Source organism: Chrysemys picta, chromosome 4 (genome assembly GCF_011386835.1).
Source record: "Chrysemys picta bellii isolate R12L10 chromosome 4, ASM1138683v2, whole genome shotgun sequence".
In the NCBI taxonomy this organism is placed as follows: domain Eukaryota; kingdom Metazoa; phylum Chordata; order Testudines; family Emydidae; genus Chrysemys; species Chrysemys picta.
Window position 1 is genome coordinate 115,120,233 of NC_088794.1, and position 15,695 is coordinate 115,135,927.

Genomic DNA, 15,695 nt, shown 5'->3' on the forward strand with positions numbered 1-15,695 from the left:
CGTCGCGCGCCTATCGCCCCCCGGCCCGGGCCTTCCCTAGAACGCTTCCACGGCGCATGCCCAGCGGCGGAGCGGGCTGCTCGGCACGGCGGCGCTTCAGTAACACGGCGGCCCAGCCTGGCGGGGAAGGAAATAGCTGCCAGACGCCCGGAAGTGGAGGTCTCCATGGAGACTGTTCCGACGCGTTGCTATGGCTCTATGGCGGGGCGTAGCCGCCCAAGATGGAGCAGATCCCGGAGGAGGAGAGGCCCGGGGGGCCAGGGCCTGAAACCGGATCGGAGACCGGGCCTCAGCCGGAGTCCGGGTCCGAGCAGGGGCCCGAAGAATCCGAGTCCCAGCCTGGCCCGGCCTGCCTCGCCTGGAGCCCCCTGGAGGTGGCTGAGTGGGTTCGGCAGCTGGGCTTCCCTCAGTACGAGGTGAGGGGCAGGGGCAAGGAGGGCGGGGCCGTGAGCTAGCGGGGCGCTGCGCGGCCAGCTGGGGGCTCGGAGAGGGGCGAGCTCGGACTGTTACTAACCCCACTCGCGGTGCCATCGCTTGGCGCTACCGGGCTGCGCAACCGCAGGCCCTCGCTGGAGAGAAATTCCCGCTTCCCTTGCTCGGCCTGGCAGCGCCCCTGAAGCTGGTATCAAGAGCACCCAGGATCTCTGCGTTCTTGGGAAACTCAGGACAAGTTTCCAGCCCTGGTGGTGACGGAGAAGAGCTGGGAAGAGTAAAGCCAGCGTCCCCCAAAGGTTCAGAACCCAGAAGGGGGGGAGCCATTATTTTTAAAGATCTCATTGCTTTTACGCCAGTCTCGTGATTGGGCAGCGGGGAGGCTGACAAATGTTGGTTTTTGAATGCTTGGGGTTGGCAGTACTGCTCACTGCTGTCTAGTGTTTCCATCTGATTTTCCTGCCAGGACTGCATTACAACTAACTGCATCACTGGCCGCAAACTCATCCATGTTAACTGCTCAAACCTGCCACAGATGGGCATAACGGACTTTGACCACATGAAGGTGAGTGCCGCACACAGAGATGCCTTCCTCCATTAGGAGTGTAATTTCCCATCCCCTCTCCAAGTGTTCATGTTTGTTCTCTGCCTGCATCAAGATGTAACACTGCTCCAGCTCTGTTAATGATAATAGGAGGCTCTATATACTCATGCTCAATAGGACAACTAGAACCTGCCCAAGACCTGGACGGATGTGGTACACAGAATGCAACAATATTTTTCTCACAAGGACTGGGCACACTGTTTTGGCTGCAGTAAGAATCTTCCCGAAGCTTTATGTAAAATTCAAGATGAACCCTGACCCCAAACCTTTTATGAAGTTCAGAAAAGTTGTATTTTAAAAGAAAAATTATTTCCATGCCTTTATGCCCATCTGGTTTCCATCTAGGACCTGAGGCAGAAGGGCCACAAAGGAGAAAGAAAGCCTGCTGTGGCAGTACTTCCTGTGTGTGCACAAGTAGGAAACAACAGAAATCTTGTCCAAACACTTGTTTGTTTGACAATTACAACCCAGCTTTGGAGACATAGTGATTCTTCACTGCATTACATCAGTTTTGTGTGGTGTAATTCTTCTGAAGTCAATGGAAGTTCACTAGTGTAAAAGTGGTGTAAGAGTGGAGAAGCAGGGTCAGGAAGTTTGGATCTACACCTGCATTTCTGGGTGTTCAGTCAAACCTCCAGTGTTTTGCCCACCTATGTCCTACCACTTAATGAAGAGATGTGTATATGGGGGGGGAAATGATCTACAAAATCCCATTTTTTAAAATCAACAAACTAGTCTTCACTAATTAAAACTGTACAAAAATCCCCATCTAAAGGATCCCAAAATCAGCTAATAAGGAAGGACCAGAAGGAATTTTTACTTGCTGCATTGGGGATGGACAGAGGCTTCACCTTATGCAGTCTCACATGAAATGTTCCATGGTTCAAGGTAGGGTCCATATAGCTCCCAAATGGTCAGAGCCTTTCTAGAGGGTTCTGAGCTAATATGGAGTGCGTAGGCACGGCCCAACGGTAGGAATGTGTACTGATAATACTCAAAAGAGAACTTTGAGAGCTTTGAATGGAAGGCATCAGAGAACTGCAAATTGATGTTAAAGATTTTCAGCCTCCCTCATGAGATACTGTTCGTGACAAATACTATAGAAACTGACAGAAGCATGGAATATTCAAACACTACTGTATTAATGTTATATGTATCTTCATGGGCTTGCTAGTGATTGTATTCCTGGCTAAATGGGTCAGACAAGGAATGCTTCCTGCAGGAACTAAAATCTCTGGCCAGGGAGGGGATGAAATTAATTCTACTCCCCAATACCGGAACAAGTCTTTTGAAGTTTCACAGTCTCCTCACTGTGCCCTCCTCCCCGCAATAACACAGATTGGTTTGACCTGGTTCAAAAGGCCTAAAACAACAAAGGACTTGAAACTGTATAAAATATAAACTCTGGCCTAAAGAGAGGATCACTCACATGCTATCCAAGAACTGACAGGCATGTTGACTGTGTCCAAGAGCGACAGGTTCTGCTGTGGACCTGAAGTGGAAGTGGAAGGTAGATGACCACTTGCTAAGCCAGGCATGCATATAAACTGCTTGTTGTTGACTTTTTCTGAAACAGTTTTTTTCTGAATAAATGGTACATTGTTTTATGAAAGCTGGCTGGTCACTGAATAACCCTGTCATTGCTGCTGAGAGAGCAGAACTGAACTGAAGTAAGACCGACTGAGATGATCATAATGAATTGCAGGAGTCTGCAGCCTAAGACCCCCCATCTGGAGGGAGCAAATCATGGGATTTCACCCCAAGAAAGGTGATTCCTAAGACCTATGCGGAGCGCCTCTGAGGAGGCCACAAGGGGTCCAGATGTGCAGTTAACTCAGAAACTCTGATACTACTATCCCCATTTCACAACTTTGAAATAGGGTTGTGAGAGAGGAAAGAAGTTGCCCGGAGTCATGTAGCAAGTCTGAGGTATCCTGTCTCTATCTTGTACTTTAACCATCAGGCTCTTCTTTCCTCACTTTCAGTCCATGGCTGAGAAACTAGTATTGACTTAAATAATAATATTCAAGTGCTCCAGCAGGAGAAATGCATTAAAAAGTTAACCTGGTAAAACATTAGCTATAATTGAATGTGACTATGTTTTCTGTATGCCCAACCAAAATACATTACCTAAACCAGCAGAGCCTTTAACAAAATAAGTTTTTTTAAGACACACATAGAATCATAGGACTGGAAGGGACCTCAAGTGGTCATCTAGTCCAATCACCTGCACTCATGGCAGGACTAAGTATTATCTAGACCATCCCTACAGGTGTTTGTCTAACCTGCTTTTAAAAATCCCCAATGATGGAGATTCCACAATCTCCCTGGGCAGTTTATTTCGGTGCTTAACTACCCTGACAGTAGGAAGTTTTTCCTAATGTCCAACCTAAACCCCCCCTTGCTGCAATTTAAGCCCACTGCTTCTTGTCCTAGGCCTGGTCTACACTACGGGTTTAGGTCGACTTTAGCAGCGTTAAACCGAATTAAGCCTGGACACGTCCACACAACGAGGCCCTTTCTTTCGACTTAAAGGGCCCTTTAAACCGGTTTCTTTACACCACCTCCGACGAGGGGATTAGCGATAAAACCGGCCTTTGCGGGTCGGAATTGGGGTAGTGTGGACGGAATTCGATGTTATTGGCCTCCGGGAGCTATCCCACAGTGCTTCATTGTGACCGCTCTGGACAGCGCTCTCAACTCAGATGCACTGACCAGGTAGACAGGAAAAGACCCGCGAAGGTTTGAATTTCATTTCCTGTTTGCCCAGCGTGGAGAGCACAGGTGACCACGCAGAGCTCATCAGCACAGGTAACCGTCATGGAGTCCTCCCAGGATCGCAAAAGAGCTCCAGCATGGACCGAACGGGAGGTACGAGATCTGCTCGCCATATGGGGAGATGAAGCAGTGATAGCTGAACTCCGTAGCAGTAAAAGAAATGGAAAAGTATTAGAAAAGATCTCCAAGGCCATGAAGGACCGAGGCCATAACAGGGACACACAGCAGTGCCGCGTGAAAATTAAGGAGCTACGGCAAGCCTACCACAAAGCCAGAGAAGCAAACGGAAGGTCCGGGGCAGAGCCGCAAACTTGCCGCTACTACGCGGAGCTGCATGCGATCCTAGGGGGTGCAGCCACCACTACCCCAACCGTGTGCTATGACTCTCTCACTGGAGAAACACACAGGGAAGACGGTTCGGGGAACGAGGAAGATGACGATGGAGGTACTGTAGGTAGCTCACAGCAGCAAGGAAGCGGAGAAACCGTTTTCCCCAACAGCCAGGATATGTTTGTGACCCTGGACCTGGAACCAGTAACCCCCGAACTCACCCAAGACCCTCAGGGCACACAGGAGACCTCTGGTGAGTGTAACTTTGTAAATATTTGTAAACATTACAAAAAAAAGCAAGCAAGTCTGTTAACGTGTATGGGGATGGAGCGGAAATCCTCCAGGGACATCTCCAGAAAGCTCTCCTGGTTGAAATGGGGTGATTTTATTAAGGGGGACATTCAGAGGCGCCCGTTCCTGCTATTCTGACCAGAAATGTTCCCCGCTGTTAACCACGCGGTGGGGGGGAGGGGTGAAGTGATCATCCCAGAGAATCGTGTGTGTGTGTGTGGGGGGGGGGGGGTTTACTTGTGTTTGTGCCGCATGTTAACCGGGAAACCGCAGCCCCCTCCTTTTACATTGAAACCCCATTTTAAATGGACAACCCAATTCATCCTTGATATGGGAAATGCGCTGCTGTTTGCAACCTTTCCCGCATGTTAAGAAGGTTAAAAAAGCCAAAACACTGTGGCCTACGATGGCTGCCTGCAAGCCGAAATATGCGACCTTGTAATGAAAGAGTGTACCCATTGTTCCCTAAAATGTGTCTTTTTTAACCACCTCTCCCTTCTCCTCCACCAGCTGCAAATGTTTCTCCTTCGCAGAGGCTCGTGAACATTAGAAAGAGAAAACGTAAGACGAGGGACGAGATGTTCACGGAGCTGCAGATGTCCTCCCACGCTGATAGAGCACAGCAGAATGCGTGGAGGCAGTCAATGTCGGAGATGAGAAAAGCCCAACATGAACGAGAGGAGAGGTGGCGGGCTGAAGACGATAGGTGGCGTCAGCTTGCAGACAGACGGCAAGAGGCAATGCTCCGTCTGCTGGAGCATCAAAGTGATATGCTCGAGCGTATGGTTGAGTTGCAGGAAAGGCAGCAGGAGCAGAGACCGCCGCTACAGCCCCTGTGTAACCAACAGCCCTCCTCCCCAAGTTCCATAGCCTCCTCACCCAGACGCCCAAGAACACGGTGGGGGGGCCTCCGTCCACCCAGTCACTCCACCCCAGATGATCGCCCAAGCATCAGAAGGCTGGGCTTCAATAAGAGTTAAAGTTTTAAAATGCAGTATGTCCTTTTCCATCCCTCCTCCCCCACCCATCCCAGCTACCTTGGCAATTATCCCCCTACCTCTGTAAGGAACTAATAAAGAATGCATGAATGTGAAAAAACAATGACTTTATTGCCTCTGCAAGCGGGAGGGGAGGGTGGGGTGGGGTGGTTGGTTTACAGGGAAGTAGAGTGAACCGGGTCGGGGGGGGGGGGTTTGGAGGTTTCATCAAGGAGAAACAAACAGAAGTTTCACACAGTAGTCTGGCCAGTCACAAAACTCATTTTCAAAGCTTCTCTGATGCGCACCGCGCCCTGCTGTGCTCCTCTAACCGCCCTGGTGTCTGGCTGCGTGTAATCAGCGGCCAGGCGAGTTGCCTCAACCTCCCACCCCGCCATAAAGGTCTCCCCCTTACTCTCACAGATATTGTGGAGCGCACAGCAAGCAGCAATAACAATGGGGATATTCTTTTCGCTGAGGTCTGAGCGAGTCAGTAAGCTGCGCCAGCGCGCTTTTAAACGTCCAAATGCACATTCCACCACCATTCGGCACTTGCTCAGCCTGTAGTTGAACAGGTCCTGACTCCTGTCCAGGCTGCCTGTGTATGGCTTCATGAGCCATGGCATTAAGGGGTAGGCTGGGTCCCCAAGGATCACGATAGGCATTTCAACATCCCCAATGGTCACTTTCTGGTCCGGGAAGAAAGTCCCTTCCTCCAGCTTTCGAAACAGAGCAGAGTTCCTGAAGACGCGAGCATCATGTACCTTTCCCGGCCATCCCACGTTGATGTTGGTGAAACGTCCCTTGTGATCCACCAGGGCTTGCAGCAGCATTGAAAAGTACCCCTTGCGGTTTACGTAGTCGGTGGCTTGGTGCTCCGGTGACAAGATAGGGATATGGGTTCCGTCTATGGCCCCGCCACAGTTTGGGAATCCCATTTCAGCAAAACCATCCACTATTGCCTGCACGTTGCCCAGAGTCACTACCCTTGCTATCACCAGGTCTTTCATTGCCCTGGCAAATTGGATCACAGCAGCCCCCACAGTAGATTTGCCCACTCCAAATTGATTCCCGACTGACCGGTAGCTGTCTGGCGTTGCAAGCTTCCACAGGGCTATCGCCACTCGCTTCTCAACTGTGAGGGCTGCTCTCATCTTGGTATCCTGGCGTTTCAGGGCAGGGGAAAGCAAGTCACAAAGTTCCATGAAAGTGCCCTTACGCATGCGAAAGTTTCGCAGCCACTGGGAATCGTCCCATACCTGCAGCACGATGTGGTCCCACCAGTCTGTGCTTGTTTCCCGGGCCCAGAATCGGCGTTCCACGGTATCAACCTGCCCCAGTAACACCATGATTTCCACATTGCTGGGGCCTGTGCCTTGTGAGAGGTCTATGGCCATGTCAATTTCCTCATCACTCTCGTCGCCGCGCTGCAATCGCCTCCTCGCCTGGTCCGGGTTTCGCCTTGGCATGTTCTGGCTCTGCATATACTCCAGGACAATGCGCGTGGTGTTCATAGTGCTCATAATTGCCGCGGTGATCTGAGCGGGCTCCATGATCCCAGTGCTAGCTATGGCGCCTGGTCAGAAAAAAGGCGCGAAAGTAGTATCTGATGGACCAGGAGAAGGAGGGCGGGAGGGAGGGAGGGAGGGAGGGAGGGCCGAGTGACGACATGGCGTACAGGTACAGGAACAGGGAGAAACACAAACAACTGTCACACAGAATGGTGCCCCTAAAGATTAAACTGGAAACCCTGGGCTTAGCAGGCCGTTGATTTCACGGAGGAAGGGGAAGCAAATGAACACAGAACAAATCTATTTTTTACATCTTAAGGTGGCAGCCGACGCTGCAGCATGAGTGACAGCCATACCAATACGACGACGACGGGTACCAATCATAAAATACCATCATCTGCCAAAAGGCAAGGGGCTGCTGCTGTGTAGCAATGCAGCCCCACGTCTGCCAGCCCCACGTCCGCCAGCACCCAGCATCGCCCTCGGCCTCTTCTGGGTGCTTAGCAGACAATACTGGGCAATTGGCAGAAAATAGTATATTATGACTGGTAACCGTCATCATCAAAACAGTAGCATGTCTGCCCAGGTGGCCATGATTGACAGCCATACCAGTATGACGATGATGGGTACCAGTCATAATATACCATCGCCTGGAAGGGGCTGGTGCAATGCAGCACTACGGCTGCCAGCCCCACGGCTATCACTCATGCTACACTGTCTACCGCCAAAAGGCAGTTAGCAGCTGCTGCTGTGTAGCAATGCAGTCCCACGTCTGCCGGCACCCAGAGGACATATGGTGACGGTGAGCTCAGCTGAGCTGAGCGGGCTCCATGCTTGCCGTGGTATGTTGTCTGCACAGGTAACCCAGGTAAATAGGCGCGAATCTATTGTCTGCCGTTGCTGTGACGAGGGGGGAGGGGCCTGACGACATGTACCCAGAACCGCCCGCGACACTGTTTTGCATCATCCGGGCATTGGGATCTCAACCCAGAATTCAAAGAAAAGGCGCGAACCGCTTCTCGGCTCGAGCTGTGGCGCAAACGTAGTATCTGACGGCCTAGGGGAAGGAGGGAGGGGGGCCGAGTGACGACATGGCGTACAGGCACAGGGAATTAAAATAAAGAACGGTGGCTGTGCATCAGGGAGAGACACAAACAACTGTCACAGAGTGGTCCCCCCCAAAGATTAAACTGAAAACCCTGGGCTTAGCAGGCCGTTGATTTGACGGAGGGAGGGGGAAGCAAATGAATACAGAGAAAATCTATTTTTTTACATCTTAAGACGACGGTGCAGCGTGACTGATAGCCCTCGGCATCTTTCTGGGTGCTTGGCAGCAAATACGGGGCAGTGTATGACGATGGTCTTCAGGCCTATTGCACAATCGGCTGCTCGGGGAAGACTCTGCTAACGTGCGATGACCCGACTTGTAATAGGCCGGCTAACAGTCATAATACACCATTTACTGCCAAAAGGCAAGCCCCACGGCTGCCAGCACCCAGATCGCCGATGAAGGCTACCAGTCTACTGCACCGTCTACCGCCAAAAGGCAGTTAGCAGCTGCTGCTGTGTAGCAATGCAGTCCCACGTCTGCCGGCACCAAGAGGACATATGGTGACGGTGAGCTCAGCTGTGCTGAGCGGGCTCCATGTTGTCTGCACAGGTAACCCAGGTAACCCAGATAAAAAGGCGCGAATCTATTGTCTGCCGTTGCTGTGACGGGGGAGGGAGGGGCCTGACGACATGTACCCAGAACCGCCCGCGACACTGTTTTGCATCATCCGGGCATTGGGATCTCAACCCAGAATTCCAAGGGGTGGCGGAGACTGCGGGAACTGTGGGATAGCTGTGGGATAGCTACCCATAGTGCAATGCTCCGGAAGTCGACGCTAGCCTCGTACTGTGGACGCGGTCTGCCGACTAGAGCACCTAGAGCATTTTATGTGTGGACATACACAATCGGCTGTATACAACCGATTTCAATAAAACCGGCTTCTATAAATTCGAACTAATTTCGTAGTGTAGACATACCCCTAGCCTCAGAGGTTAAGGAGATTAATTTGTCTCCCTCCTCCTTGTAACAATCTTTTATGTATTTGAGAACTGTTATCATACCCTTCTAAGTCTTCTCTTCTCCAGACTAAACACAGCCAATAGGTCCCTCATAGGTCATGTTTTCTAGATCTTTAATCATTTTTGTTGCTCTTCTCTGGACTTTCTTCAGTTTGTCCACATCTTTCCTGAAATGTGGCACCCAGTACCGGCCACAATACTCCAGTTGAGGCCTAATCGGTGCGGAGTAGAGCAGAAGAATTACTTCTTGTGGCTTTCTTATAACACTCCTGCTAATACAGCCCAGAATGATGTTTGCTTTTTTTGCAACAGTGTTACAATGTTGACTCATATTTAGCTTGTGATCCACTAGGACCCCCAGATCCCTTTCTGCAGTACTCCTTCCTAGGCACTCATTTCCGATTTTGTACGTGTACAACTGATTGTTCCTTCCTAAGTGAAGTACTTTGCATTTGTCCTTATTGAATTTAATCCTATTTATTTCAGACCATTTCTCCAGTTTGTCCAGGTCATTTTGAATTGTAATCCTATCCCCTAAAGTACTTGCAACCCCTCCCAGCTTGGTATCATCCGCAAACTATATAAGTGTACCCTCTATGCTATTATCTAAATCATTGATGAAGATATTGAATAGAACTGGACCCAGAACTGATCCTTGCAGGACCCCACTTTATATGCCCCTCTAGCTTGACTGTGAGCCACTGATTACTCTCTGGGAAGGGTTTTCCAACCAGTTATGCACCCACCTTATTGCATCTCCATCTAGGTTGTATTACCCTAGTTTGTTTATGAGAAGGTCATGTGAGACACTATCAAAAGCCTTACTTAAGTCAAGATATACCACATCTACCACTTCCCCCTATTCACAAGGGTTGTGAACTGTCAAAGAAGGCTATTAGGTTGGTTTGACATGATTTGTTCTTGACAATTCCATGCTGACTGTAATTTGTCACCTTATTATCTTCTCGGGGTTTGCAACTTGATTGCTAAATCACCCCATTCCCATTACTTACATAAAGCTGAGCCCCTAGCTGTCTTCCTTTTCAGGGGTCTTAACTGAGGTTTTTATATAATCAAGTGACTAGAAAACAGGACAGCGAGCCTGGATCTTGTGAGTTCTGGCTCTGCCACTGACTCTGTGTAACCTTGAACAAGTTTCTTAACCCAGATTTTTCAAAAGTGGGTATTTAAACATAGACATTTAATTCCATATTGTTAGGCACATAAGTGACCTGGGTTCCATATATGCGCATTGTGAGCTGCAGCTGTTTAAATCATTCAGCACCTCTGAAAATCATGTAACTGATTTAGATGCCTAACTTTAAACACCCGAGTTTGAAAATTTGGGCAACAACCTCTCTTTACATCAGTTACCCACCTATAAAATGGGTAAAATCCTTTCCCAATCTCATAGTGAGGCTGTGGGGATTGTTTGAAAAGGACTTTAAATCCACTAGGCATGATTCTTATTCTTTGACTGCATGTGTACATTGCCTGGCTAGCTGCATCCTCATGAGCTAGAGGGTACTGAACTTTAAATGGGCCATAGGCTGCTTTTGCAGAGCCATAACAATTTTGTTTCATATCTTCATTATCCACGGTTGCCTCCATCACAGGGCATGAGCTGGAAATTCAAACAGTTTGCAGCTCACAAGCAACAAGAGATAAAATCTTTATGCACCATGGAAGGAATTTGAACATTGTTTTCTTTAGGCTGTAAAGCACCAAGCATTTGGGCCAATCTTAACTCTTGACTGGCTGAACAGTTCTAACCCTTTAGTTCTAATGTATAGTCAGAGCAAAATGAACTTGGGGTAATATTTTTAAAAGCACCTATGTGAGTTAGGAACCTGTGTCCCACAGATAGAGAGTGGAATATATGCATTTTTGAGAACCCCACCCTTGGCCATTATCTTCCTGGTTTCCTTTGTTATTACTGAAGACACATAGATTCAGCTCTTAGCTATACTGTTACAAATTGAAAATCACTCCACTGAGTACAAAGGAGTGATGCTGGTATAGCCAAGAGCAGAATCTGACCCACATAGGTTTTTCAATGAGTCTCCTCTCTGAACCTAACCCAATTTCTGATTGATGCTGCAGTGAGGCTATAATCCTGTGTATATGACACTCAGACACCACAGCAAGCCTGTATGTAACCAAAACCCGGCTACTTGCTAGAAGTGATTATGAGAGCACCAGTTGAACTGTAGAACCTTACTGTTCAAGCCTTTTACAGTTTACAAGGAGTGGAATGTTGGTGGTGAAGTCCTGTTGAAGGGATTGCATTAGGGCTGGGGGTTTGCTGGAGTTTCTCCAGGTTGCTGCTGTTTTTGTTCTAGTTGTGTTATTTTAAATCATATCAAAAGGTACCCAGAGTACCAGGTAGAAGACCCTAACAGCCTCCCACTTGAAACTGCATGATGGGATGTGGTTTAGCAAATAGTAAAACTGATTAGAAACACGAAAGGTGAATTGATCAAGGTTTTAAAAGACAAGATTTATATTCTGAAAAGTGACTATATTAAAAATTATAGTCAGGCTCCTCCCACTGATGGTTCCAGATCCAGCTAGCTCAGGTTACAAGTCAGATAATTTTTCTAGTGAACAGTGCCACTGCTGATCCATCTGGGCCTTTCTGCCTCTTGTATTCTCATCAGTAATAAAAATTCTACAGACACAATTTAGCAGAGTGTTGATGATGCTGTAGTAGGCAGAGAAGAAAGAATCCCGCTCACTCACCCATAGCTGTGTTTGCTCTGCAAGCACTAATAGTAGTAAAAAAAAAAAAAAAAAAAACCTGTTTGGGGCAAAAAAGGCAGCAGCTCTGACTCTAACACACAGTAAATCCCTGGAGTAATCAGAATGTTCTGTTTTTACATAATCTCTTTTCTAATCATAACTGCACATTGGACTCATCTTGCCAGATCACTCTCCAGCTCCTACATTATGGAAAGGAAAACATTCTGAAACGAGAAACGGCAGAAGTTCTTTTCTGTGCAGCTCTACACTACAGAGCTCTATCAATGTAGCCACCCCACTAAGAATAGGCTCCCTTATGTTTCCTCTTGCATTTCAGGAGATTTCATGGCATGTGCGAGAGCTGCTGGGGATTGAGGAGCCTCTCTGGAGCAGAAGCATTGCCCTCCCTTACAGGGACAACCTGGGCTTGTTTCTAGAACACAAAGCCCCAACTGGTGCAAAAGCTGATGCCCTCACCTTCTCTCAGTTTGTCCAAGAAGCAGGATTAGAGCCATATGCTACAATTCCACCTTTGTAAAAAGCCCAGACTGCTGTGAAAGCAGACGCCCTCGCCTTCTTTGTTCAAGAAGCTACAATTCCATCCTCTCCGGATTAAAGAAAGGCACATCGATACTGTGATTTGTTTAGTGCTGACAGTATGCTCAGCCATGCACAGTCCCTCCCTTGAACACGCTTGCCATTTAAACTTCTACTCCTAAAGAAACCCCTCTGGGATATTGCCAGGTGCCAAACTCATTAGTTCAGTTATATTATCCTAAAGGTTCCCTTTTTCCCCCATTGCAGGAGCTCTGTGAGGCTCAGTCATGTCTAAATACCTATCAACTGCTGCTACTTCACATGTTATCACCTAGACCATAGATAAATCTTAATCACCTTTCACTGACACCGCTTTCCTCAAGCTCAGGTGATAGATTATAAGGCTTTTCCCCAAACTCTAGTCTTTGCCATTACAGATCCAGCTGACCTCATTCACTGCTCCCACACACAGAAATAAGTTTAAAGAGTTAAGTGATGTATATAATAATTTCCTTATGATATAGTGCCTTGTGTTGTAAAGGATCTCAAGATGCTCTACAAACTATATAATGCAGGAATCCCTTTCCTCATGGAGAGAAGTATCATGCAATCTTTTACATGGTTAGGATTTTGGTTTTACATCTCATCCTACACTTTTAGGTCTCATCAACACTTTCAGCAGCAAGGCAGCTCCTGGCACTATGATTAAGTGGTGGTTCAATTCTGACTGAAAGGAAAAAATGCTTCCTACTGAATCATCACTACCATTTTCTGCAGCAGCAGCAGCAGGGATTTCCTTGATCCCCAGTCCAAATAGCGAACAGGTACAATCCTCTTTAGTGTGTGAGATCTTATTAGTTCAAAACCCAATGTGGTGGGACTGCAGCCACTGTACGGCTGCTCTCCTGCTTACCTGTCAAAAATGCTACAGAAAGTGAATGTGCCCAACACTCTGAATTGAGGTCTTAGGACAAAATGCCATTTTAATAAGTGAGCTTGGATTGAAATAAAGCAGTTATCTGGCAGAGTGCTAACTTCCCAGGCAAGCAGGTTTAATAGAAAACTAAAACAAACAAAAGCATGCACTGATTAGTGGAATCTGCAGTGTTACTGTGAACATTTAAAGAGCAAGCAGCGCAAATTCCCACTTTTTCCTCATCTCGCTCTGGGACAGACAGTCAGTCATCACTGTTAGGTTCCAGGACTGTTCAGTAACAGCCATGCTTGTTGGGCCACTGACTTCAATACTTTGTTGAACAGTGACCCTTTCCAGAGAGAGGACTCAGAGCTACCACATGTAAAAGTGGGAGACCCCAAAGATTTTAGCAGTAGCCAACTCATGTTCTGTGAAGGTGTTACCAAGACCTGTATGTGGCCACAAGATAGGCAAGACTGCAGATGGTGTGACAAAGCTCTGTCCTTGTCTCAGTGGGTCCCATGCTTTCTGGCGGATTTCGCTAGCCTCAGAGGCTCACTGTGACCCCCTCCCCCCCGTAGCCCTTCTCTCTCTAGAGGCAAGGGTCACAGCCTACTGAGCCATTTTCATCATAAGCCAGCAAGGGAGGTGAGGAGAAGCAACCCTCCCTCGCACAGTCTCTGTTGTCTCCCAGTCTCACTGATTAATCGGGGAGGCCGGGCCCACCCTCTACTCCGGGCTCCAGCCCAGGGACCCTAATACAGTAACTCCTCACTTAACGCTGTAGTTATGTTCCTGAAAAATGTGATTTTAAGCGAAACAATGTTAAGCGCATCCAATTTCCCCATAAGGATTAATGTAAATGAGGGGGTTAGGTTCCAGGGAAATTTTTTTCACCAGACAAAAGACATATATATATAAAATTTATTTATTTAGTCTGGTGAAAAAAATCACACACATATATACATATACAAACATATATACATACACACACACAGAGTATAAGTTTTAAATAAACAATTTAATACTGGTACACAGTGATGACGATTGTGAAGCTTGGTTGAGGTGGAGGAGTCAGAGGGTGGGATATTTCCCTTACTGCTAATGATGAACTAGCAATTGGCTGAGCCCTCAAGGGTTAACTCTCTCTCTACACAAGGCAGCAGGAATGGAGGGAGATATGCACATTTCCCTTAAGTACACTGCCTTGTTAATTAGATCAGCTTGCTGATAGGCAGCTGCTGCAAGCTCCCTCTGTCCTGAGTCCTGGTCTGTCCCCCCTGCTCTGGAAGATGGGGTAAGTGGGGTGCAAGAGCAGGGAAGAGGGGGACACCCTGACATTAGCCCCACTCTTCCTTCCCTCCCCCCTGCACAGCAAGCAGGAGGCTCGGGGAGCAGCTCCAAGGCAGAGGGCAGGAGCAGCACATGGCAGTGGGGGGAGGGACACAGCTGAACTGCAGGCAGCTGCTGCACAGGGAACTTAGGGGAGTGGGGAGCTGATAGGGGGCTGCTAGTTCACGCTGGTTCCAAGCCCCTGTTGGGGTTACTAGGCCTGCCTGAGCCAAAGTTCTTCCATGTTTAAACTCTGTCCTTCCATGTTTAACTCTGATCGACCTCAACAACCAAGGACAGGAATTGGAATGTGTAAATAGCCAGTTAGCAATTACGACCTTGTTCATACCAGGTACCAAACAATAATGATGAGGTTTGCATGTTTCTAGCTGGGGAAGGGGTAATAAACTAAGGGTAAACAGGACCAAATAACAGTTTAGGGAGAAGTTACTAACAAGCTAGATTTATAGCCCTAGAATGATTTAATTGCTTAAATGTATAAACATGCCTTCAGTAGAGAGGGGAGGGGGAGTAGAGGGGTGATAGAGAGGGGGAGAGGGGGGGGCCTTAGTTGTAAAATGTATAAAGAAGAGAGAAACTGTTTTTGCTGGTGTGCTTGATTTGAGACTTGCCTGTCTCCTTGCACCACTTTGAGATCTCAAATAAACTTTGATTGTTTCTCCACCCCGGTATGTTTATTGGCGTGAAGCACTCCGGGCAACGAACCCCACTGTTGCTGTCCTCGGGCCCCTGTGCCAGCAACACCCCCACCAGCTAGCTGCAACGGGCTGCTCTTCCTGCAAGCAGTGGACAAAGCAGGCGGCTGTGACATTAGAAGAGAGCATTACACAACTTTAAATGAGCATGTTCCCTAATTGATTAGCAACGTAACTACGAAACAATGTTAACTGGGACGACTTTAAGTGAGGAGTTACTGTAGTAGCAGCTATGGTAGCTGACTTTTTGGAGATAGGACATGTACAATTCCCTGGGCTACTTCCCCACAGCAGCCCCCACTCAATATCTCCTTCACCGTTACCTCAGGGCCTCCTTCTTTGCACCTGATATGGATTTTTAATGCTTAGTTCCTCCAACAGCTCCTGACACACGCACCTAACTTATTGACTGGGAAGCTTTTAGCTAGTTTCATCCAGCCCCTAACTGGCTTCAGGTGT

The 15,695-nt window shown here is 48.0% G+C and overlaps 1 protein-coding gene across 7 annotated transcripts; it reads left to right on the forward strand.

The window, feature by feature from the left end:
• The first annotated feature begins 221 nt into the window (after positions 1–221).
• SAMD15 (sterile alpha motif domain containing 15) lies at positions 222–13,000 on the forward strand. 7 transcript variants are annotated; one of them, XM_065593417.1, is made up of 4 exons: positions 279–416; positions 899–997; positions 1,382–4,397; positions 4,946–5,521. In XM_065593417.1, the coding sequence occupies exons 3-4, from the start codon at positions 3,857–3,859 to the stop codon at positions 5,413–5,415; spliced, it is 1,011 nt and encodes a 336-aa protein (XP_065449489.1). In that variant the 5' UTR covers positions 279–416; positions 899–997; positions 1,382–3,856; the 3' UTR covers positions 5,416–5,521. The 7 variants fall into 7 exon arrangements, with proteins under 7 accessions (XP_065449493.1, XP_065449494.1, XP_065449490.1 ...); XM_065593421.1 differs by lacking the exons at positions 1,382–4,397; positions 4,946–5,521 and adding an exon at positions 12,073–13,000 and having other exon boundaries at positions 222–416; XM_065593422.1 differs by lacking the exon at positions 1,382–4,397 and having other exon boundaries at positions 222–416; positions 4,946–5,496.
• Positions 13,001–15,695: the final 2,695 nt, after the last annotated feature.

What these genes read in the sequence shown, in the direction of transcription:
- SAMD15 (XM_065593415.1), top strand. Translation starts at nt 3,857, where the DNA reads ATGGAGTCCTCCCAGGATCGCAAAAGAGCTCCAGCATGGACCGAACGG. An exon ending in GGGCACACAGGAGACCTCTG is followed by an intron (nt 4,398 to 4,945) that starts GTGAGTGTAACT and finishes CTCCTCCACCAG; the next exon opens with CTGCAAATGTTTCTCCTTCG.